The sequence below is a fragment of the Acomys russatus genome, chromosome 9 (genome assembly GCF_903995435.1).
Source record: "Acomys russatus chromosome 9, mAcoRus1.1, whole genome shotgun sequence".
In the NCBI taxonomy this organism is placed as follows: Eukaryota; Metazoa; Chordata; class Mammalia; order Rodentia; family Muridae; genus Acomys; species Acomys russatus.
The window spans coordinates 3473324-3498822 of NC_067145.1; the positions used below are offsets into that span (position 1 = coordinate 3473324).

General features: G+C 43.0%; 1 protein-coding gene across 1 annotated transcript in view; it reads right to left on the reverse strand.

The window, feature by feature from the left end:
* Window positions 1-25499, reverse strand: part of Egflam (EGF like, fibronectin type III and laminin G domains) — a 168204-nt gene that overhangs the window by 51665 nt on the left and 91040 nt on the right. Inside the window, exon 6 of the mRNA XM_051150935.1 lies at window positions 19489-19655. Within this exon, the coding sequence (XP_051006892.1) occupies window positions 19489-19655 (167 nt within the window). The remainder of the gene's footprint in view (window positions 1-19488; window positions 19656-25499) is intronic.

Below are 25499 nucleotides of genomic sequence, written 5' to 3' on the forward strand. Positions count from 1 at the left end.
CCCAAGTGCTGGGATCACAGGTGAGACCCAAAATGCCTAGTTGTGAACCTCATCATGGCGTGATTGTTCCTTGTTGCATATATTTGATTTATTGTCATTACGACGTACATTTTATTTAGTGTGTACACTTGCTTATACTTTGCATGTGTGGAAGCAAGGGTCACTTCAGGTGTCCTCCTTGCTTGGTCCCCATCTTACTTGTTGAGCCAAGTTCTCTCACTGGATCTGCAGTTAGCCATTTTGGCTAGAGCATCTGGCCAGCAAAGTCCTGGTACCCACCTGTCTATCTCCCAATGCTATGCTTACAGTGATGGGTACTTGCACCTGGCTTTTTCAACCAGTACTAAAAATCTAAACCCAGGTCCCCATGCGTGTACAGGAATCAGTATACATATCAAGCCATGTTTCAGTCCTTACACTTAAAACATTTATTTTAGAGATTATAATACAATTACATTATTTCCCCTTTCCTTTCTTACCTCCAAACTCTCTCTAGTACCCCTCCTTACTCTCTTTCAAAACCAAGGCCTTTTTCTTCATTAATCATTATTACGTGCATCTATGAACACACACACACACACACACACACACACACACACACACACACACACACTCACACACACACACACTGCCCAGCCTATATAATGGTCCACAAATGTGTTTTCAGGGCTGATCCTTGTACTAAGTGACTAATCAGTATGCTCTTCCCTGGAGAAGACTGTCTTCCATTCTTAGTCACCCTTAGTTGCCTGTAGTCATTTATGTACATGGATGGGGGATGAGGGAAACACACAAGATCTCAACTTTACATATGTACATTAAAATGTACATATGTCCTCAAATCATTTCATACAGTGGTTAAATATCAGTGACTTAAAAATAGAGTAGACCCTTGGTGTCCATTGGCAGTCCATCTCTCGGTGCTCAAGTCCCTTATATAAAATGGTGCGCTGTGTGCATATGCTTTACAAATGCGCTCTTGCATATTTTAAACCACCTATAGATTCTTTATGGTGCCTAATTTGATGGAAACGTTATATAAATGGTGCTGCATTGCTTAGCGGTTGCATAACTCTTTCCCCAGAACTGAAGCATCTCCCCTGAAAGAAGGAGACCAGAGGGTAACAAATTAGATTCAGTCAGGAAGTAGAAGTTAAAGTCCTCCAGGAAGCTCAGAAAGTTACACCGCTCATAAGGCTCCACCACCCCACCACCCCCCCCCCCCCCCCCCCCCCGCCCAGGTTGGCTAAGCAGTAAGATCTGTGGAGAAGGACTAGACTCCGCAGGGGAGTGTCCCACAAGGTGTGCAAGGAAGTACAGGAACAAAGCGTTTAAGAATAGTCACTCTTGTAAATTATCCTTCATGCACATTCCTATAAAAACTCTCAATGCAACTCCCTGGTTCATTCTTTTTTGGGGGAAGTGTGTGTGTCCTAGACGCCCCATCTCAGGTGAACAAACCATTGTTTACTTTTCATGATCTTATGAGGAAAAGTCACACATCTGAGAAAAATGGCAAGAAAACAAAATCTGTACATCTTTAATAAAGTTGCAGCCCCCTTTCCAATATTTCCCATCTACTGTTGGTTGAATCTGCAGCTACAGAATCTGTGGGCTCTAAGGGCCAGATGTGCACTCAAATTCCTTGAATAAGCCTCCTTCTTGTTGGAGCAGGTCAGTGGCCACTAAGCTGAGAGGGTCCAAACTGCAGGCTTCACTGACTTGCACTTTTCTGTTCATGCAGGCAGAGTCAGTTTTACCCCAGGGAATACGGCTGGGTTAAAGCCTCTCTCTGATCCATAATCATACTCAACAGTAATTGAAAACTCTAGACAGTCTGTGACAAGAGCAAGCCAGCCTCTCTCTGGGTCATGAGATTAATCTGTGTCCAAGAAACCTTAAAAAAAAAAGAAAGAAAGAAAGAAAAAGAAAAGAAACGAGAGCAATCTGCTCTCATGTTCAAATAAGTATTGGCATATTGATTAAAGTAAGACTGAGCCAGAGAAGAACTTGGGGTGCAATGGAGGGTTTCTGTGCATGAACCATCACAAAACCACCTCCATCAGAAAGAAAATCATGACCTGCTGAGACCGAGAGCTCACTGTCTGAATAACAAACAGAAGCCACAAGTTGCTTTCTGATGGAAGAATTTCAAAGGTGTTTTTAAACTTTCACCCCGAGAAAATACCAAGGAGCTGAGTGAGTGGGGTGTGTGTGTGTGTGTGTGTGTGTGTGTGTGTGTGTGTGTGTGTGTGTGTGTGTGTGTGTGAGGGAGCAGGGAAAGGATGTAAAAACCAAAACCAAAACCAAAACCAAAACCAAGGCCACATAAAGACCCTCAGGTCAGTTGGTATAACTGGTCTACCATCTGCTGATACTCCTGCCAGGAAAGCAGGAACAGTGCATGACAGAGTCAACTGGGGAGGGAACGTGGACTGTTTTAAACATGAGAGTGAAGGAGTGGTCTTCACGTTAGTTAGGGGTGTGGTTTCACATTAGCAAGTATGGGGCTAGTTTCTGTTTTCCCCCTTGGGGTTCCTACCCCCTTTTGCCTCTGAAAAATGTCCAAGCATACTCTCTAGACCTTCTTTGAACAATGAATCAAAAAGACCTGTTCAGCAGAATCCTATGTTTCTCAACCAACCCTCTTGAGGAAATCCCACGCCACTTTTATCAGCCACACTCAACATCACTTCACTGTAAAATATTTGGCAAATGCGCTTTCCAGTGTCTTCACCACAACCACCGCGCCCTGCTATGCTCCAGGGTATGTTTGCTGACACAGAGCACAGTGTAAACAGGCATTCAAGGTGTTTTAGATGCATCTAATCACCAGACTTGACCATGAACTCTTGGCTCAAGGCTTCATCAGCTTCCTCCAAAAGTCATTTGTCAAAAGTAAGAATAAGTAGCAGTCCTGGACACAGCTAATGCTCCTTTCCTTTAAGGCTTTAGATGTTAATATAGAATTTCCTGGTGTATTTGATCCAATATTATTCAAGCTATAGATTTCAGTAGACTGAAAATAGTTCAAGGGGCCATAAGGGATATTTTTAAAAATTGAATCAAATGACCTAAGAATATAAAGTTCTGGGTACAGCAAGGGTATGATACTGAAAACACACACACACACACACACACACACCTCTATTTTAAAGATTTTATCTTTATTTTTAATGATGTGTATATGTATGTATGGTGTGTGTGTGTGTGTGTGTGTGTGTGTGTGTGTCTGTGGAGACTAGAAGCTGGTGTTTATTAACCTTTCTTGGATTCATACTAACTCTTAGGGTCCAGTACCAGGCTACACAGTGTCTTCCATCTTATGATAGGAATCCTGCTGGACTGGCTGAAGTTTGCAGAAGGGCACAGTGTATGGCCGAGTCAGGAAGTGTTCCTACACATACTGAGGTGGAAATGGAATCTCAGAACTTCTGGTTAAAGGAAATAACATCTTGCAATTAAAGAAGCAGCTCAGAAAACAGACATAGAAAATCTGCACTAAGGACTGTAGACATGACAACCCCACCACTCCAAAAAACAATCAGTGGGTGATGGGTAGGAAATTCAGGGCTACACTTGCATGTGGGGTCCCAATCATTCACACGAGTTGGTTTTTGCAACAGGGGATGTCAGGACACATTAGAAGTATCTTTAGTGACTTGTAGGTTTAGAGCCAGCCATATAACCTGGTGGCATCTTGGTACTTTATCCCAATCTTTCCCTCCTAACACTTATCATTGCTGATGTGTTACTTATGGAATATAGCTGTGTGTGTGTGTGTGTGTGTGTGTGTGTGTGTGTGTGTGTGTGTGTGTGTATTCATTCTACTTCTTGACCAAGGCAGATTCTCTTATGTGTAAGCTCCACAACTGTAGGGAAAATGACTGTATTACTTACTGCTAATACCCTAGCATCCAGAAATTGCCTTGCATTAAGCAGACATTAAATACATAGATTTAGAATTGTGTGGATGAGGTCAAACAGGAAAAGTAATCATCACAGGCTCATGAACTGGCTGGCTTTGTGTGTCAACTTGACACAGGCTAGAGTCATCAGAGAGAAAGGAGCTTCAGTCGAGGGTTAAAATGTTAAATACAGATCCAGCCGGAAGGCATTTTCTCAATTAGTGACCAGTGCAGGAGGGCCCAGCTCGTGCCATCAGCCCTGGACTGGTGGTCCTGGGTGCTATAAGAAAGCAGGCTGAGCCGTGTGAAGCAGCAACCCTCCCTGGCCTCTCCATCAGCTCCCGCCTCCAGGTTCTAGCCTCGCTTGAGTTCCTGTCCTGACTTCCCCCAATGATGAACTATCTATGATCTAGAAGTGTAAGCCAAATAAACAAACCCTTTCCTACCCAACTTGGGTTTTGGTCATGGTGTTTCTTTACAACAACAGAAACCCTGACTAAGGCAGCTCATAAACCAGATCCTATACTTTCTTGAGTAAAGTGATTTTAGGGTGACTCTAACTGGTGGTGATGCATGAGAAAAGGGGGTGATGGTAGTCTTGTTTTCAGCTGTTCTAATCCATGACTTCCATTGTTTCAACACTTTCTAAACATATACTATATTTTACCTTAAAAAACAAACAACTCTGAGTTCTATGTATCAAGACCGACTTGATTATAAACGTATGAGCTTTTCTTTTGGATTAAAAACTGAAATATAGATTTGTTGCCCCCTTCTACTGTGGCTGGGACTAGTTATGCAAAGAAGCAGGCCACTTCCAGGGCAATCTGAGAGAACTTCCCTATTAGTTCTAATTCAATTCAAGCTACCCAAGGTTCCTGGCTCTTCCTGCTCTGGGAGTCTGTGAGCTATCGCCACCTGCTGGATCACTTGTAAACTGCTGCCACCTGCTGGAGGACACCATCAGGAGCTGTTCTATGCTAAGCAGTCGGACTCTCACAGTTCCCTGCTGGCCTCTGCAATCCTTTGGATGATCCAGTGATCAAAACTTTGATGGAAGAAGCAGTTTACTTGGTCAAAATGAAGATACAGTCAGATTTTTAAAAATGTGGTGGCTGTCACTAATCCACGCTTACAAGCAGCAGCAGCAGCAATGAGAAGTGGTCTTGACCAGGCACTTGGGACCAGTAACCTGCTGCCTCAGCTTCCCAAAGAATTGGGAAACAGAAATTAGTAAAGGAAAATGGATTTGCTTACTGCTTGGCAAGCTGAGCCGAGGGGTAGTGATCTAATTTCCTCCACCATCAAGCCCGTGGTCATCTTTTAACTCACAGAAAGCCATGAGACAAAGGCCAGCACTTGTACCAATTAATTTATGTATGAGATATGTCAGTGAGTCTTTCCTGGGAGAAGGGACCTGGGCCCCAGAAAATTGCTTCTCTTCTTTGACACAGCATCAATTTTCTATTCAAGTTTGAGACAAAGAAAATATCCTATATACCTCCCCCTTCTTTTGTTTTCCTTAAGCTTGCCCAGAGTAGTGAGCCTCGTCACACATTTTCATAGCTCTGTTCTTACTGGCCCCTTTCTCCACTCCTATCCCTTCTTGCTAGTCCTCTCTCCTATTCTGTTTTCATGCCACACGTTGCACTGTGTGACAGAATACCTAGTGAAGACAACTTAAAGATTTTTTCCTCATATTTTGAGGGAACGTCACGGTAGGGAAGTGATGCTGGCTGGAATTTGATGCAGGTGTTACTACATCCACAAACAGAAGGGAGGGCACAATAGGACACTGGCGCCCAACTTGCGCTCTCTCTCTCTCTCTTTCAAATTATTGATCGATCGACCTATTATTGACTGATTGACGTTTTACACATACAAATGCTTTGCCTGTATGTATGTAAGGGAGCTGCATGCGTGCCTGGAGCCAGAGGAGAATATTGAATTTCCTGGAACTGGAGTAACAGACAGCTGTGCGTGCTAGGATTCAAACCTAGGTCCTCTATCAAAGCTGCTCGTGTTGTAAGCCGCCTAGCCATCTCTCCTGCCCCTGGTTTCTCTTTTTGATCCAGTCCAGGACCCCAATCCATGCAGCAGTACCACTCATATTTAGGGTGTGTCTTCCCATCTCAATTAGGCCAATCTAGAAACTCTTTCACAGACATACCCAAAGGCTTACCTTTGTGGCAATTCTGGATCTTGTCAAGTAAACAGTATTAATCATCACACATACACTCGCTTATCCTCCTCTTCCCCTTAAGATCTCTTCTATCTCTTCACGGTCCCCTTTCTAGTTTTCCACACATACCCCCTCACATCTATAACCTTGTGTAAATAGATTAAAATTTAAGCTATCTTCTTGTGGTCATAGATTTGGGGTTTGATGGATTCACCAGTTAGTGTGCAACTGAAGACAATGATTTCCCCTCTCTTATCATCTATCAGTAGCCAGTAGCTCAGCATGGGGGAGTATGGTGACCCCATGAATCCCTTCTCCATCCATGACTGCTGACATGGCCTGTTGTATGCAGGACCAGAATAGGTAACCTCATCTACTGTGCATTTGTGATCGCAATGGCTGTGCCATACCCAAAAGATAGCATTTTAGAGTCCTTCTCCCTCTCTGCCAATCCTCACATTCATCCCCACCCCATAATGTTTTCTGAGCTTTACAGGAGATGATTGAAATTTCTTGTTTAGAGCTGAACATTCAGTAGTCACCTGTTCTCAGCACCTTGAATAGTTGTGTGTCTTTGTACTGAATACCATTTGCCAAGAAGAGAAGTTTCTCAGATTAAAATTGAGAGTATCACTTGTAAGTGGATATAAACATGGAAATTTAGAAGACAGTTTGATGCTATGTTGATTTAACTAAACAACAGTAATAAGTTTTTCCCTTATCTCTAGGGTCTAAGAATGTTTATAGTTGCAGATATAGGTTCTTTCCTCTTGACTGGGTCTTGAATCCAAACATAAAGCAGTTGGTTGCTCCCGTAATAGTTGTGCCACTGTTACACCAATAGATCCATCCTTAAGCTCAGTACCATAGAATGAGTTTGGCAGTATTCCTTCCCTTTTTATTTTGTGAAGCAGTTTGAAAAGTATTTAGTGTTAGGTCTTTAGCATTTCTTTAAAAGTTTGGGAAGTGAAGCAGGGAATCTCCTGGTTCTGGGCCTCTTGATTTGTGGAGACTTTTAATTATTGTTTCAATGCTGTTGGTTGTTATGGACCTAGGTTGCTTATGTCTTCTTGACACAATTTTGATAGGACTTTTGAAATATAATATTTTTAACTATTTCCTAATTAACCTCTGCATTTCATTGGTGTCTGCTGTAATATTTCCCCTTTTGTTCCTAATTTTATCAATTCGCATGTTCCCTCACTTTCTTTGCTTGGTGAGAGTTTTGTCAATCTTATTTAGCTTTCAAAGAACGAAAGCTTTGAGAGGTTATGTGTCTTGTTCTTGCAACCTCTATTTCATGAAATTATGCTCTAATATTTATTCTTTCTTGCTTTGTTCTGCATCTGGCTTCTCACTTTCATAGAAACTTGACATGAATTATTAGGTTATTTGGATTGAGACTGTTCTACTTCTTTGTAATATAAATATTTACATCCACACACTTTCCTCTTAGAATAACCTTAGCAATATCCTGGAAGTCTGGTGAATTATTCTTTCACTTTCATTGGATTCTATAGATTAAGATGTTTTCTCCTTGATTCTTCAGTGACTCGCTCACTGTTCATTGACAAGTGCATCGTTCCAGCCCCCAGTGTCTTTGTCATTTCTGTAGCTTTTCTTGCTGTTGGTTTCAAGTGTTAGGATCAGGTAAAACACAAGAATTCTTTCTGTTGCTTTGTATTCATTAAATATTGCTTTGTAATTGATTTTAGAGGAGATTCTGTGGGCTACTGAGAGGAATGTGCTCTTTCCGTTTGTTGGATAGTATATTCTGTGGAATTTGTTGGATAGTATATTCTGTGGAATTTGTTGGATAGTATATTCTGTGGAATTTGTTGGATAGTATATTCTGTGGAATTTGTTGGATAGTATATTCTGTGGAATTTGTTGGATAGTATATTCTGTGGAATTTGTTGGATAGTATATTCTGTGGATATTTGTTGGATAGTATATTCTGTGGATATTTGTTGGATAGTATATTCTGTGGATATCTGTTGGATAGTATATTCTGTGGATATCTGTTACGTATAGTTATCTATGGCATCGTTTCGTTATTGATTTTTAGTTTGAAAGACCTTCTAAAGATCAAAGTAGGACATTAAAGCCCTTCATTATTATTGTGTCAGTATGTGTCTGACTTTCATGGTTTTTAGCATTTGTTTTTGCTAAATTGGGAGCCCCAATAATTGTTGGACAAATATATCTTCTATCAGATAGCCCATAATAAAATGTTATCCTTACACACTAAGTTTAGAGAAGATTTACAGCTTGGTTTTTTTTTTTTTTTTAAATTTTTTTTTATTAATTTATTCTTGTTACATCTCAATGTTTATCCCATCCCTTGTATCCTCCCATTCCTCCCCCCCCCCCGCCATTTTCCCATTATTCCCCTCCCCTATGACTGTTCCTGAGGGGGATCACCTCCCCCTATATATTCTCATAGGGTATCAAGTCTCTTCTTGGCTACCAGCTGTCCTTCCTCTGAGTGCCACCAGGTCTCCTCCTCCAGGGAACATGGTCAAATGTGAGGCACCAGAGTATGTGAGAAAGTCATATCCCACTCTCCACTCAACTGTGGAGAATATTCTGACCATTGGCTAGATCTGGGAAGGGGTTTAAAGTTTACCTCCTGTATTGTCCTTGGCTGCTGCCTTAGTTTGAGCGGGACCCCTGGGCCCAAATCTGCCTATCATATTGTTCTACTTGTAGGTTTCTAGGACCCTCTGTATCCTTTTATTTTACAGCTTGGTTTTAAAAAAATCTTTCATGTTGCTGCTTTTTTTTTTTTTTTTGAGCATTATAGAGCATAAGACTCATTTCTATTTAGAAACATGAAAGATATTTCTGTTTGGGGATTTAATGTGTTGATTTTCTTTGCCTCATTCAAATGACTTTGCTAAAATCTAAGTAAAGACTTTACATTCTGTTTGTCTCGTGCCTCCAGCTCTCCCAGAATGCCCATGTTGCCCTGAGAAGCAGCCAAGTTCAGTGGTTCCTGTGGCCTCCAGACCACAGTTAGTCCCTGTTGACTACTCAGCCTACTTAGGTGTTCCTTCCATCCAACCCTTGCCGTGATCAGTACTCTCCCCGAACACCCTGGGGACAAGTTCTTAAGAAGAAGAGAATCCCACTACTAAGGAATCTGCTGTGGAAATCAATCACCAATTGGTCTCCATGCAGATCTGCCAGTGAGACGGCTACTATGTTTAGAGACCTATTTCCATCTGTCCAAAGCAGAGGTAGCATCTCTCCAGCCCCGTGAGTATAAAGCCTCAGTATACAGAGGCCTGACTGGGGAGTTCATCACTGCCTATGTTCAGGGCAACATGCTAAGTATATGAACAAAAGACACATCTGTGCCCTAAATGTAAATGAATGAAACACACACACACACACACACACACACACACACACACAATGTATAACCCATACAGCAGGCACCATTCTGTTGCTCTATTTGATTGCACTATTCCTTATGGCGGTGGGTTCCTTTCTCTGGCCCCAGACCCATACATTGTCCAGCTCCACTCTTTCCTGCACTCTGGGAAGCTAGTATGCCTGGCTCTCTGATATATTCTGCTATCAGGACGTACCAGCAGAAGAAGAAGAAGGAAGGAAAAGGAGTCAGGGTATTTATTTCCCATAATTCCTACCTGTGGGTCATTTGAGACAGCCTCACGTGTTATATCTGGAAGCCATGGCTCTTGCAACATGGCTCCTCCTATTTGTCCAGATGCCAGCAAGTGTCCTCACTTGGCCTTCTTGTTGCTGTGCAAGCTTTGGCAAACAAGCTCTTCTTTAAGCTTATTTCAGATTGCTCACTTGCCTATCTGTAGCTGAAGATCAGGTAACCAAAGTCAGTATGTCAAAGAAGCTATCTAGTGGTAAGACCAGGAGCCCCTCGCTGCCATGGCTGCTGTGTAACAGATAAAGAACGCATTTTTAAAAAGCTCACTACATACAAACATCCCGTAAAAGTCCCAATTATAGAGGCTATGGGTTTCACTGAGCTTTTTTTCTCTCCCAGTTCTGGCCCCCCCCCCCTTTAATTTTTTAAATTTTTAAATTTTTATTTTTTTTTAAAGATTTATTTATTATGTACACAGTATGCATTAGATCACATTATAGATGGTTGTGAGCCTCCATGTGGTTGCTGGGAATTGAACTCAGGACCCCTGGAAGAGTAGTCAGTGCTCTTAACTGCTGAGCCATCTCTCCAGCCTCCACTTTCTCTTTTAGATAGGCACTCTTCCTTCATAAATTGTGTCTGCTTCTACCACTCTCCATATGTGCTTCTCCAGCACACCCAGGAACCTGGAAGCCCTGGCAGGTTGCCACCAGACTCCGATATGTGCTGATAGAACCACAGTTGTGACCCTAGTTGCCCATCAAAGAACTCAAGAACTGGAATTCAGGTGCTAAGAAGTGATGGGTGTCACTATGAGGTAGAGACGGCTCCAGGAGACCAGTGACCCCAGATGGGCAGCTCTGAGAGTGACCTTGACGGAAGTCAGAAGTGCCAGAAAAAGAGCCCTGCTTCCTGCTTCCTGGTTCTTGCCAGCTCTTCTCCTAAGTGAGACCTTGGTCTGAAATTGACATGTGAGGACGTGATCTAGAGGAGGCACCCAGGTTTGTGTAGGAACTGCCCAAATAGACTCATATATTTGAATGCTTGGTCACTAGGGAGTGGCACTAGGAGGTGTGGCCTTAAGCTCAAGCTAGGCCCAGAGGCTCATGCCTCTGAACTGTAAGCTGGATGCAAGTAAACACTTTCCTTTTATATAAGTTGCTGTGGCCATGGTGTCTCTTCACAGCAGGAGGACATTAAGTAAGACAGGCAGACACCTCCTTGTCCCACCACTAGTTTCTGCCAGGAGCCCCTCAAAAAGCCCTTGGGCTAGCAGCCCTATAGAGATATCAGTAGCATCCATGACCCCCCCTACGATATGGGAGCACCTCCCTCCTTCTTTTTTCTTAAGCTCTCACCTATGAATGTATAATAAAGTTATTTCTAAAGCTCCTTCTTTGTGGTTTACAAATTTCATTCTTTTAATTTGCAAAACAAGAACCCGGAGGCCACTGACTGCGTGGAAGTCGGTGTGACCGCAAACACCTGGGACCCTTACTCCAAAGCTCTGAGTCCACCTGAGGCCAGGAGAATGCCTCCCTGAAACACAAAGACACCCCACATCGCTCATAACATGATGATGCCCACAGAAGAGTGTGTTGTGGTGAAAGCCAGAGCATGGGGTTTGCCTTGGCTTTGGGAAATTATGTTTCCTTATCATTTGCTTCAGTTTGTCTTCTCTCTTAGCCAGTGGATAAAATATTGGTGTGCTGATTATAAATAAATGTAGGATAGCATGCACAAAGGTCTCCAAAGAGCAATTAATAGGTATCAGGTATTTAAACAGCAAGTGAATCATTCCCTTCAAAGCCAATAAAGTTGTGCAAATGGGTGTAATTCAGATTTACATGAATCCAGGCATTAGCAAATCAATAGAGCGATTACTGCAGGGGGCACCCTGAATGTAAAATCACATTTGCAGTTGTGTTTATGCTCAGATACACACTTAAAATGCAGGTTGGTCTGTGCTAGGGTGAAGCCAGTGATTTGTTTCTCCTCTGGTCTCCGCTTCCATCTTCCATTCCTAAGATTTACAAATCCATGGAGCTCTAATTTACAGGCCTCCCCTCCACCCTGGAGAAAAGCCCAGTGCAGCAACTCTCCCCTCCCTACGTTCCTTTCTCTTTCATACTGAGCAGCCCATCCCCTTTCCCCTGCTCCTGACTTAAAGCTCTTGGGTCTTTTCTTTAAGAATATTCTCCAAAAATTAAATTGCAGAGGTCTGCCAGGGGAACAAATACATTTTTATGTGCTAATTGGTTCCGTCCAAGCTTGGCAAAATTGCTACTTATTAAAAAAAAAAAAAAAAAAGGACTCCCGAGATTTCCTAGAGACTCTTAAATTTTGGGGGATAAATTCCAGAGGTGCAGTACACAGCACAACAAACAAGTCCACAAGACAAGGGCAGCTCACCTGTCTTGTTTATGGACTGACAATGGTTTTGGCATTTTTAGAAGCAATGGGAATTTTTTTTAAAGAATAAATTTTTGATGATGCACAAACATTATAAGAAATTCAGATTTCAGTGTCCATAAATTAACTTTTATCTGAGTACACTCATGCATATTATTTATCATATATATAGTGCCTTCTTCAATAATAGCTGAGTCTAAAGCCTAAAATATTTACTAACTAGACCTTCATAGAAAAATTTACGGATCCTTGTGTGAGTGCATTGTTGACTTTGGGAAGACTAAAAAAAAAAACCAACAAAAAGTAGAGTCACAACAGTATAATTCCATGCTCTGTTAGGTTTTAATCCTCCTTGAGGCTTTTGTCGTTTGTTTGGGGTTTGGTTTCGAGACAGGATCTCTTGCCTAGTTTGGCCTAGAAGTCCTGTGTGGGAAGAAGGGTGACCTTCCATGACTAATTCTCCTCCCTCCACCTCCTGAGTTCAGGGATTACAAGAATGTGCCATCACCCCATTTACGTGGTTCTGGAGGTCAAAGGTAGGACTTTGTGAATGCTACCCAAGAACTCTTGCAGCTAAGCTATGTCCCCAGCCGTAGCCTTGAACTCACCATCCTCTGGCTTCAATCTCTTTAGCATTTGCACCAACATGACCAGCAGCCTAAAGCTGCCGTATGGTAGGGAGGCCATGGGACTTTGTTGTTTTCAGAGCACATGGTGTATCATGCTCGTGTAGTTATTTTAGCTTAAAGGAAATCTTTCTGAGCTGGCCAGTCCACTGAGAGACTTCAAGGAATAACAACCTAGATGTGCCTATGACTGACACTGTCACCTGGAAACTCTTGAGGAAAATCAAGGGAGAAAGGCCAGGTCTTCTGAATGCTTTTCCTAGAAGGACCTCACTGTGCACATCTTCTCCAGGGACTCCAACAGCCATGCGAGATTAAGCTCACCTAGCACAGAAAGTGGGTATACAAGGTCACTGATGTCACTGGGGGTGTGGGGTAGGGCTCACCTAGCACACCAAGTGGGTATACAAGCTTACTGGTGTCACTGGGGGTGTGGGGTGGGGCTCACTCCTTTTTGGTAGCAGTGCTATTGTGATAGTAAGTCTGTAGACCTTTTCTCCTGTTACCATTTCTGTTCTTAATTTATGTCATAGATTCAATTATGGAAACTTTAAAGGATAAATGAAAGCCCTCACTTCCATACCACAAAAACTCTCTCCAAAAATGCCAATGTCCCTAACTCATATGACTTCTTCCATTCTTCCACTTCTTGGTTAAGGGATTTTTTTTCTTTTCTTTTCTTTTTTTTTAGTTCTGGGACACTAATGTTGTTTTCCTGTGCCATAGCTAGAGCTCAGGATATGGAGTCATAGAGGAAAAGCGAATAGACTCGGTGATGGCTGTCCTTGGCACTGGCTGCCCTTTAGTAAGTACACGTGGAGGAAACAACCATTAACCATCTACATTTCTCATCACTCAGAGAATAAGCAGATGGCATAATTTCCATTCCATAGACCTTTCTTCAAAACAAGCCTGGGAATTAGAAACTACTACCTTCACCAGACATGACTGTGCTGATCATAGAGATTGGGAAACTGAGGAAAAGAGAAAGTATGTGACCTTGAGCATCTACTGATCCCTCAAGCCAAGAGTTGGCTAGGAGATTTTGTTCTGTAGAGGAACAGGGCTTGCAGGGCAGTTAGAGGGGTTGCTCAAGATTGGTAAGGGTTTCTCATGTGCATCAGGCAATGGGGGATGCCGGAAGGTGACATCATAGCTTCAGAATGGTTCCCACCTGTCTCCATGTGCGCCCTGTCTGCACTCTTGCTACAGGCAAATTCGGGCCACCACTACCAAACAGAAGACCTTACTTGAAACTGGTGAGAGGCAAAAATCTATTCTGCATATGTGTGTATATATATATATATATATATATATATATATATATATATATATATATATATATATATATATATATATATATATATCTCAGGTACCTGGGGAACCTGGCATACTGAAGCTGGTCTCAGCAAAGATAGTTGGAAAGGTAAAAGCAAGTGCCCCAATCTCAGAGCAATAGATAGAAACAGACATCACCAGACACTGGGAAGGTTGGGGCACAGCATTTAGTGTAGAAATCTGACTAATTGGAGCCATGTGAGTCTGTCTTGGATCCCTGGAGGAGGAAAATCTAAAACTGTAGAAAAACTTGGATTTGGGGAGATGGCAAAAACCCAAACATAACATTTCTACAAAGTCTTTGAAGATCTAAGATCACAGTGAAACTTCTCGGGACCAGAGGCAAAGGTGATAAAGAAAACATTAGAGGTTATTCTGATGGTTAAGAAAAAACACAGTGGGGAGATGAGGGCTTGGTTTGAAATAAGATGCAAATATTCCTTCTAATGCCCCATCAGCAAGCCCCCTCTTTTGTCCCTAGGTCCCTAGTGCCTTAACTTTAAATTACTGGGGCTCTTCACTCTACCCTTCCTCCCTCCCTCTTCCTCCTCTTTTTTTTTTTTTTTGAGACAGGGTTTCTCTGTGTAGTCTTGGCTGTCCTGGTCTCACTTTGTAGACCAGGCTGGCCTCAAACTCACAGCGATCCGCCTGCCTCTGCCTCCTGAGTGCTGGGATTAAAGGCGTGCACCACCACTGCCAGGCTTTCCTCCTTCTTCTTTTTAATCCTATTTACTTCTTTCTTCTTTCTGTAACATTGTAGTTCTGGAGGCTTCAATGTCTTTGCCTAAGAATTTTGCCACTGGGTAGCCCACTTTGGATCTGTGTCATCTTTTAGATCACCCTTACCTGCCTCTGATTTGACATCACCCATGCAGTCACTCAACCTCCAAAACAGCCCTTGGCTGGTTAAGTCACACCCACACGCAAACTCATTAGCACTTAGGGAGTGCTGGCATAATGGAAGGGGTTGGGCAGTCAGCATTGACCGAGTAGCTCCAGCTCCAACAAAGAGCTCATTGCCAGGGGAGATGATACACATAACTAAATGCACAGGACAGTCTCTGACAGTGACATTGCTAGAGAGAAAACAAAGTAAGGGCATGTGAGTACAGCAGAGGCCCACAGAAGTGAGCTACGACCTAAAAGCAGAAATAGAGGGGGCTGACAGAGCCACAGAACCATCTGAGGGGACAGAGTTCTATGCAGAGGAAACAGCAGGTGCCAAAGGCCTGAGGCAGAAAGAACAAAATGACTATTGGCAGGAGTGAAAAGAATACATGTACTTGGGACTGCCCTGAGGACCCCAGAGCTACTTCATTAAAGAATTTATTGATTCTTTTTCTAACTATATTACAAGGATGAAACATTAGAAACTAAATGATTTGGGTGCTAAGGTCGCAGTCCATTCCTCGGGGAAGTTACAGCATTTCAGGATTGATTCTACATGTATTAGTTTTACTTAAATCTTTGTCTATGAAAATATGCATAAGCTTTACTACGCCCTTTATTTCCTGCCCCTGTGCTTCCTGACTGAGCCAATCATGAAGCTCAGCAGGTAAGTGACCACACATGGGGTGGGCCCAGCCTGGCTTATCAGCTAGTCATTTACAAGACCAAAGGCGAATCATAACACTGATGGTGTTCTTCTCACGGGATCAAAGGAATACCACAGGATGGGGATAAGAAGAGAGAGAAGGGAACTTTAGTCTTTTGAAAGTTTTATTTATCTAATTTTCCACTTTCTCATGGAAATACCATAGGAACTGAATTGGGAGGTGCCTCCTTGTGAGAGGCCTGAGGTAAATGCAGGGCAGTGAATCCTGCAGAGCAGTGACCAAAAGAGCCCTGTTTCTCAAGAGAGGACCAGATACTTAGAGACTTCATTGTGTTTTTTTTTTTCTTCCCATTCTGTTTTGTGTTTGAATGAGATTGGAGCACAGGAGGCGCACATCTGTCAAGCCTCTCCCACACCACTCTGTCTTCATTTTGGCTGAACACAGACTGGGCCCCAGACTCCCAGCACTATCTGTCAGATCCACGAGCAGCCGAGGTGCCCGAATTCTATACTGCACAACTCTCTATACACAACATTCCCAAAATGATAAAATGAAAGAAATGAGACCAACGGTGAAACCGAGGAGTGGTTGTCAGGGTCTAGGAATGGAGCGTGGGATGTTGCTAGGAATACAAAGGGTACAAAGAAGAAGACTTATATAATAAAGGAATATTTCTGTTTTGTAAAGAAAGATAAAAAAAAAAGGGGGGGGGAATACAAATGTTGGCAGCTGGGTCCTGTGCTGCCAGCACCTCCCTAGTCCTTAGATTCTACAGAGACTAGCCCTTCCTTCACTGAACCATTGTGCTTAACCTCTGCTGTACCACCTACTGTGTGTTAGCACAATGATTCCCCTCAGCGATCTCAGTCATACTCAATGAAATAGCTTCGTAGCCAGCAAACCCATCTTAAATCCTGTCTTTGTAATTATCAGCCTTGGGAAAATTTGTAATCTTTCAGAGATGCTATTTTTCTCCATCTGTAGGAAGTGGATACTACCCGTCCAGCCCTCAGTTCCTGGGAGAAGTGACCCGGTTTCACAGGTAAAGTGGTAAGCAGAAGACACAGCTCTCAGCAGTCTTTCCAGTGTCAATCCTAATACCTCAAATTCATCAATGCTCAGATAATGCTAATTGGCATGCGTGTAAGTTTTTGGTTTGTTTTTTGAGACAGGGTCTCTCTGTGTAGCCTTGGCTGTCCTGGACTTGGTTTGTAGACCAGGCTGGCCTCGAACTCACAGAGATCTACCTGCCTCTGCCTCCCGAGTGCTGGGATTAAAGGTGTGTACCACCACCGCGCGGCTCGTGTGTAATTTTTTGTGCAGGAAAACAAAGTGTGTTTGGGAAGCAAATATAGTTTACTACCAATGCCAAAATAAAACAAAGAATGTGCTAGAATAAAGGGTTTTCCAGGGCAGTAGTGTAGCCAAGAGGAAAACTTCAAGTGAAGCATCATTTACAGTGCACTCTTATGTTTCCATGTAATGGATCATCTAATAAAGCCTCAGTCAGTTATCCTACTTTGAGTAACCATATGTACGTAAAAGCATCAGATTCTTATTTATTTAAGAATATTTGTTAATACAACGGGCTGTGAATACACCTCAGTTGTCAAAGTCTTGCTTTACATGAATGAAGCCCTCGGTTTAAAACCCCACCCTGGCATAAATTGGGAACAGTGGCACATGCCCGCATTTTTGGCACTGAGGAAGGGGATCAGAAGGTCATAGCTACATAAAGAATTGGAGGCTAGCCTGAGCTATTTGAGATCAGGTCTCAAAAACAGAACAAAACACTGAAAACAACAATAAGTTCTTATAAAGTCTTCACTGAGGTTTGGTGGGGTTTTTTGGAGGAAGGAGTTGCTTTGTTGTTGTTTGTTTTGTTTTGTTTTGTTTGGCATTGTTATCCTTTGTACACAATTGTACAATGAACCGATAAAGTTTTACTTCCCCAGGAGTCAAAAATGCCATAAAACATCTCATATTTATAAAGTAATTTTTGCATCTCTTTCCCTGCCTTTTCCATTAAAAATAACATAAAAAAATTAGAGAAAAATAATAACAACCTCAAAGATAAGTACATCATTTAAAGAAAGAGAATTATCAAGGGATGCTCTACGCAGCCACCCATCTGTTCCTTAAGCTAGTGTACTCTCCCACACCCATCCAAGGTTAAGGTCAGCCTGAGCTGTTACGCATCATCTTTCTTCTTTCTTCACTCTATGAAGTAGAGGACACTGGGAACAGATGGAAGGTGGGGAACAGAAACGCTGTACATTACAGGCTTGGTAAGAGCAACGAACACACGCATATACGAAGGGCCAAAGACAACCTCCATGTTTTGAAGTACAGTGAGCCGTTAGCTACAGTTATCTATATTTTGGGCAATTTTAAGATGACAGAAGAGAACATATTTAGCAAGAATGGAAGGCGGTCTGCCCTTGAAGTAGAATTGCTAGCTTCTCACGTGGAAAGAAGGGTCTTCTTCATTCCAAGAGTCTGTTCGGGCAGCTTCTCCATTCTGAACAATTACTATTCCATTGTAGTTGTTGCATGGGGCATAGAGGGGTCGGGAGTAGTTTTTGAGGGGAGGCCTCCCTGCCACTCCAATAATTCAATTTGAGGAAGGGGAACCCAACACTGCAGGGCACAGAATGGACACTCTTCAGAAGAGCACAAATCCCCAGGAAATAGTATTAGCCTTGGAAGCCAGCTATGGGGGCAGGGGAGGGGGTTATTTATTCAGATTCTAACAACAAAAACAGGGCTTTGTGCAAGCAAAGGAAAACCAACCACTCAGGATAGGTTTCCCTCTTGGAGCCCCTCTCTTGGCTAAACAGGGCCTGTAGCAGCTGCAAGGCTCTTCTGGAGGAATTTGTGGGCTGAGCTGCAAAGACATAACGCTTTCAAACAAAAATGTGCTTGCTTTCCCCTTCTGAGTCCTGACTACCCATGGTTCTAGGTTTATGTAAATGGGACCCTACTTCCAAAGTACAGAGACTTTGAAGTTGGGCTGGGCAAGCTTGGCATGCTTGCCTGAACCCTTCTAATGGAAATACAGCTTTTGACATCACGTGACAGCTTGCTGAACCTCAGACCCAGAAGCATGATCTGACTTTGAAGAAAATCCTGTTTAATTGTTCAACATTGGTCCTATGCTCCCTCCAGGTCCCCACAGGCACCCTGGGAACTTGTACAGTCAACTAGACCCCCAAGTTGCTTGTTAGCATGCCAAACCTGTCCTGAGTTGTGTTGATCACCACTCAGAGGGGCAGATGTTACTTGACCGACTCTTGTTTTGTTTTGTGTTTGTTTGTTTGTTTTTAAGAAAGGTTTTTAGTAAGTAGCCTAGGCGGGTTTTGAATTAATGCCTACTCTCCTACTTCCGCCACCCAAGGAATGAGATTAGAGGTGCCCACCACACTCAGCTGAGACTCCTTGATTTGGCAGACAGGCAGTAACCCTGAGGAGTCTAAGGGTTCTTAGCGTTTTCCCCCAGGATTCCAAGATGAACTGGTGATGAGAGGCCGAGAGAGACTGCGCATCTCTTGCTGCGTGATCTGCCCCGAGATTGTGAACAAAAACCAACCGCAAACTCCCCAAGGACGATGCAAAAATAAACCTTCCCTGACTGCTTAGAACAGAAATAGCCTCGTGTCCCTGTACTAAGTGGAACCTTCAAAGGTCTGGGAAAACGGCAGGAGGAAGCCTGGGAAGCGCCCGGTCCCAGTCTGTTCATCAGTTGGGCACTAAGAAACCCCAGGCAATCAAGGCTCTGAGAAGCAACCACAACAGCACAGCTGCCCCTGCTCCTCAGGGCAGGTACAGCACTCACCCAGCGTCCGGATGGTGTTGCTGGGCCAACTGCGTGGGCTAAAGCCATGCGCATTCATGGCTCTCACAGCAAACTGGTAGTTGGTGTCTGGATCAAGGCCTTTGATAACCATGGATTCCATCTGCAGCCGCTCTTGGATTACGGTCCAGCTCTTGTCAAAATCTGGTCTTTAATGAATAAAAATAAGAAAAGCAACAGTTCAGAAATACCATAGGGAAAAGAGGCTGGCCGGCCACGGGAGCTAACACCATTTTCACCCCGAGAGCAACGCTCATAAAAGTGAGTTAACATTTCCTATCTGTAAGTGATTCGGCTTTCAAAACATGACGTCATCAACTGTAAGTGTTGCCAATAAAAGCAAGTAGATCATGTTTAGGGCCCGTTTTAGGCACTGCTTACAGACTGTCTACTTCTGCCTGCTCGGCCTTGACCACGATGCTAAGGATCCCACTGGAAAGCTCATCTGAAAGAATTCTATTTCCCAGATGTTTCCTCAACAAGCCTCCTCCTTGGCGGCCCCATCCCTAGAGGTCAGGGGAACAGAGTTCATCTCTTCGCAATCTGTTCCCGAGTAAACAAGTACAAATTTTATAGGGTGACTGACGGCATGAGTTGCCATGGGAACACCCATGATGACTACGTTCACAGACACTCGTAGTCTTAATAAGCTACGCCTGCGTCGATGTACTGAATCTTCACATGTGCTTCTGAGGGCCTTGCAGAGGAGGTCAGTCTCCGCTTAGACTTTTAACCAAGGAAGCAGCATGCACCAAGCCAGTATAATCTCTGGATTTGGAGGGAGCCAAGTTCAAATCTGAGCTCTGCTTTTGTTGACCCTTTTGTTTGTTTGTTTTATGTATTTTATTTTTTTGTCCTTAAGTCTCAGTTTTACCATCTGTACAATGTGACTAAAGCAGGGACCTAGACAAGGTCATGCCATGAAGGGTACATGAAGTACATGTTCTTGGCACGCATTCTAGTACCATATCATAAATATGTTCCAGCCACTACTGAGGGGACACATTTACTTCTGAAGTTAATAACTCGTAGCTGCTTGCTTACCGCGCATTCCCATAGTGTACTGCTACTCCATGTGGCTAGTCAGCCCTTGAGACATACCCAGCATGAATTAATATGTACTATAAGTAAAAAAAAAAAAAAAAAAAAAATGCACACAAGCTTTTAAAGGAAAAAAATAAGAAGAAAACTATCTCTTCTGTACATATAAAATTGATTTTATCTTTATATATATTGGATTCATGTTGAGATGATAATATTTTGGATATACCAAGTTAAAATATTTTATTAAAACTTATTTACGTGGGCTGTAGAGTTGGGTCAGTGGTTAAGAGCACCTATATTTTCAGAAGGCCTGGGTTCGATTCCCAGCATCCATGTCATGACTCGTAACCATCTGTAATTCCAGTCCCAGGGGATGCTGGACACACATATGGTGCATATGCATGCATGCAGGCAAAAACATCCATACACATAAAATAATAAAACAAATACATCTTTAGGTTTTTAAATTTTATTTTCTCTTTTTACCTTCATAATGCATACATACAGTGCATACATAAACTCATCCAGAATAGGGCTACATCTCTTTTGCACAGTAGAGCTCTACCTGGATGCTCTAGCTAGAGGGGAAGAAGAGCATTGTGGGTAGTAAAAAAGGCAAAGTGAAAGTTGGAAGTGGCAGTGCCTAGCTGGGGCCTAACTGGAGGGCTTGTGTTAATGGCTGTTAAATTGCTCGCCCTTACCAAATGTTTCAAAGTGCCGAGTGTAGTTCTGGCACCTTCACTTACTAACCTCTGACAAAGGCCCTCTGCAGGAGGCACTGACATTAACCAGAGCAGTGTTTTGCTTCTGCTTTTAATATAAAAGAGAAACTAAAGCTCTGAAAGGGCAAGAAACCTGACCAAGGTCACAACTGAGAACTGCTGAGGCCAAGTTGGGTTGATGGGATGGGGTTAAATTCAAACAAAACAACGCACGCACACACACCAAAACCAAAGCAAAAGGCAAACAGGTACCGTGATCCTGGATTAACAACTGCGCTGATGATGGCAGAGGCGATTACTGCCCCTTCACCTGGCTCCCTGCCCCCCCCACCCCCGCTCACAGGGGCTTAAAGAGTAGCAGGAAAAGAACAGAACATTGGTGTCTGTCTTTTGTGAAGAACATATTAGAAAAAGAAGTATGAGGAGAAGCCTGGATGGTGGGCTCCCTTTTTAAAATATGTCCTTGCCTGGTTTTTTGTCTAGCAGGATTTACTAAAAGCCCAAGAAACAGACGTTCCTGGCTCACCACACTAGGGGACAGTGCCTGGCTCACCACACTAGGTGACAGCGCCTGGTTTGCAAACAAAGAAAGCCACAGGGCACGCCTAGTGGAGGAAGCAGGGCTGAGCTCTTCCAAGTCTTGTCCTAAAGGTGGAATTCTTCTCAAAATGACTTTATCATCAAAGAGAAAAGCTGAATGAGTGAAGAGAACTCATTTGCAAATTCACATTAGCACAGAATCACTTCACGGAGGAAAGCCACTGGAGATACCAAAAAGTAAAGGCAGAAGAGATGTGGTCTTTAGATAAAACTCTCCTATTATTTGCTAAGCTTCCCTTGTGCTCTTTCTAGAGGAAGGAATCTTAATCTCTTTGGGTGTGCTTTTGTTTACCCAGAGCTCCTTGCAAGGATCTGCAGCCATCTTTATGCAAAACTAGGGGAGGGGCGGGGCGGAGGGAGGAACATGGGCACTTCATATTCAGTGTTCATTTCGTGCAGGGGGAAATACTATTTCCAACAAAAATGATGGAAATCATTAACATTTAATTTCGTAATATATAGCTCATGCAGACTGAATAACAGTTCAAAACCTTTAATACTTAGCCTCTGGTTTGGAGTCAGGTTTTTCATTTCATTGTTCCCAGAGTCTCTTGAGGTACAAAGGACGAAGGTGAAGTTGAGAGAGATAACCCCGCAGAAGTATTGTCTTAAACCATCCTCAACAATAGCTTTATCTTCTCCCACTGGAGGGGACTTTTAGCCTAACTACGGTATTGGCAGTCAAGTCACCATAGCAACACTATCCTGGCACCTTCCCCAACAATGAAAAGGCCAAAGCAGGGGAAGTTGACTGAGAATGTGCTGCTGCTCTGAGAACAGAGGGCCAGCCACAGAGCTCTCACACTTGCCAGCACTTTCCAAGAAATGGCACAGGGCAAGGCCAGCCATCTCACACCTCAGGAGGGGCTAAGGCAGGAGATCCATGGCTGACTTCCAGAGTTACTGGACAAGGGTTTCTGGGGAGGGGATCCAGACTCAGCAATGGCTACTCAGAATTCAAGGAGTCAATTCAAATGCTCAGGGAGGATTCATTTGGTGACTCGCTGACCATGAGTGATGTTAGAACCCAGCCTGAGTATTTGAAGGTCCCCAGAAATTATAAGCAAGTATTTTTTTTTTTTTTTTTGTATTTGTGCTCTAGTTTTACTGTTCTAGGAAAAGGCCCACTAGCTTCAATCATATTCTCAAAGATAATAATGATCCCCAAAGCTTATGAACCAGATCTGCCCTTGTAAACATAGAAAGGAAATATATACCTAAAGGTACAGAACCGTATTTTTTCCCTTTCCTTTTCTTATATCACTTTGATCACCTTGCCCATCTTAGTGAACAATCATTTTCTTGGTACAATGAAATTCTTTTGGTGTCTATCTCAGTAGGGTGTATTGCAGGAGCTATATCTGTGGGGCTCATAGGACAGCCCGCCTCAGGGAGCTAATAGTGTAATTGGAGGAATAGCACATCTTTGGGCCAGCGCAGGAACAGAATTTGGAAGAACCAGCAGGAAGTCAGTGCAAAATAGCATATTTTAAGAACTGTACTTGAAATTTTATTTTGATTTTATGCATGGTATATGTGTGCGCGTGTGTGTGCATGCGTGTGTGTGTGTGTGTGTGTGAGTGTCACCCATGTGTAAATGTTTGGGAGGCTAGGAGAGGGCAGCCAATCTCCTGGAGTTGGAGTTCCAGGTGATTGTGAGCTGCCTGGCATGGGTGCTGAGAAACTGAACAGCAAACTCCTTCAATAGCTGTGCTGTCTCCCGAGCCCCAAGAACTGGATTAAAATAGTTCTATATAAACCAGACTCTTGTGGAAATTCCACAAGGACCAGGAAGAACTTAAATCAAACTGTGAAAGTGTTTGGATGCAGAAAAATGGAGAATCCTTGGGTGGAGGAGAGATCAAAGCTACACCAACTATGTGGGTTAAGCACTAAGTACCTGTGGGAAGGTGGGACAGTCGAAGAAAATGAATAAGCCCCTGATAAGAACGTGCATTTGATCTATACAAAAGATGGGCACAATGCAGGGAAACACTAACTATGAGTGGGCAAACAAGCCTTCGGCGTCTCTCTCCATACGCTCTCAAGGTGCTGCCTCAACTTCTACTTCACCCTTGAGCTCTGTTTGTTCCTACCAACCAAGCACCTGACTTATCAAAAGTCAATTTTCATCTATGTATCTATCTATCTATCTATCTATCTATCTTTCTTTCTTTCTTTCTTTCTTTCTTTCTGGTTTTTCAAGACGGGGTTTCTCTATGTCGCCTTAACTATCCTGGACTTGCTTTGTAGACCAGGCTGACCTCGAACTCACAGCGATCCTCCTGCCTCTGCCTCACGAGTGCTGGGATTAAAGGCGTGCGCCACCACCACCTGGCCCAAAAGTCAATTTTCTTCCCAGAACTTATTAGTACTTGTTCGTTTGAGGAAAGGCCTCACTCTGTAACCTGGGCTCCTCTCAAATGTTGATTTTCCCGCCTCAGTCTCCAGCATGCAGAATCACAGGGATGTGCCACTGTATCTGACTTCATGTTGTAACTTCTGTGTTCATTATAATTATTAATATTACAGAAAGCAATGAAATGTAAGTGTCAAATGAATGGTAGCTGTATTGTGTTTTAAGGGCTTGATAAAGCTGAAACCTAAATAATTGTCCTTGAACCAAGAAAAAGGGAAAACTGGGAAATTATTGTAAAATTCTATTGTAAAATTCTCCCTCAGAATTGCAAATGACTTTACATTTTTGGTTCTCTTAAAGAAACTATTAGTACAGATAAGACGTACAAGGTACATAAGAATTTCAGGGTGGCAACCCAGTCAAGGGACCCACACACAAAAGAACTACCATAGCTTTACACTAACAAGGTGGTGAACTGATGTGCATTTACAGAATTTATCTTTAAAAGGAGCATTTAAGGTATTAATATCATTTTAAAATGAGTTATGCTTTTAACTAATTTTAAAAACTAATCTCTCACAACTTCAGTGCTGTTCAGTGAGGACTTCTAAGTAGGTAAATAGGGGAATGCAGTGGCTAATTTCTATTATGAACGTGAATGAGCTCAGAGGTGTTGTCTGTGAATGTGTTTCTAGTGAGGTTTCCTGAGGTGAGAAGAGGCCCTGCGAATGGGGGCGGCGCCATTCCCTAGGCTTAACTAGGGTCCCTAGGGATCCCAGCTGAATTAAAAAGAAGGAAGTGGAGTGGAGCACGTTCATCTCCCCCTGCTTCCTGACTGTGGATGCCATGTGACCATCTGCTCCAAGCTCCTGCCACCACAGCTAGAGTGCCTGTCACCACCGTGCCTTCCATCCCACAAAGGACTATGCCCTCAGATTGCAAGGCACAATAAATTTCCTTTCTTGAGGAGTTTCTGTCTGGAGTTCTGTCACAGCAGTGAGAAAATTAATTAATATGAGTATGTACATATAAACTGATGTATGCCCAATATATCCACACATGTGCATGCGCATATGAGCATACACACATGCACACACACACACACACACACACACACACTCTTCAAGGGCCTTTGCAGGATGGAGTGCATATGAGTACACACACACACACACACACACACACACACACACACACACACACACTCTTCAAGGGCCTCTGCAGGATGGAATAGTACCAACACAACATAGAATTGGACTGCAAGCACCTTG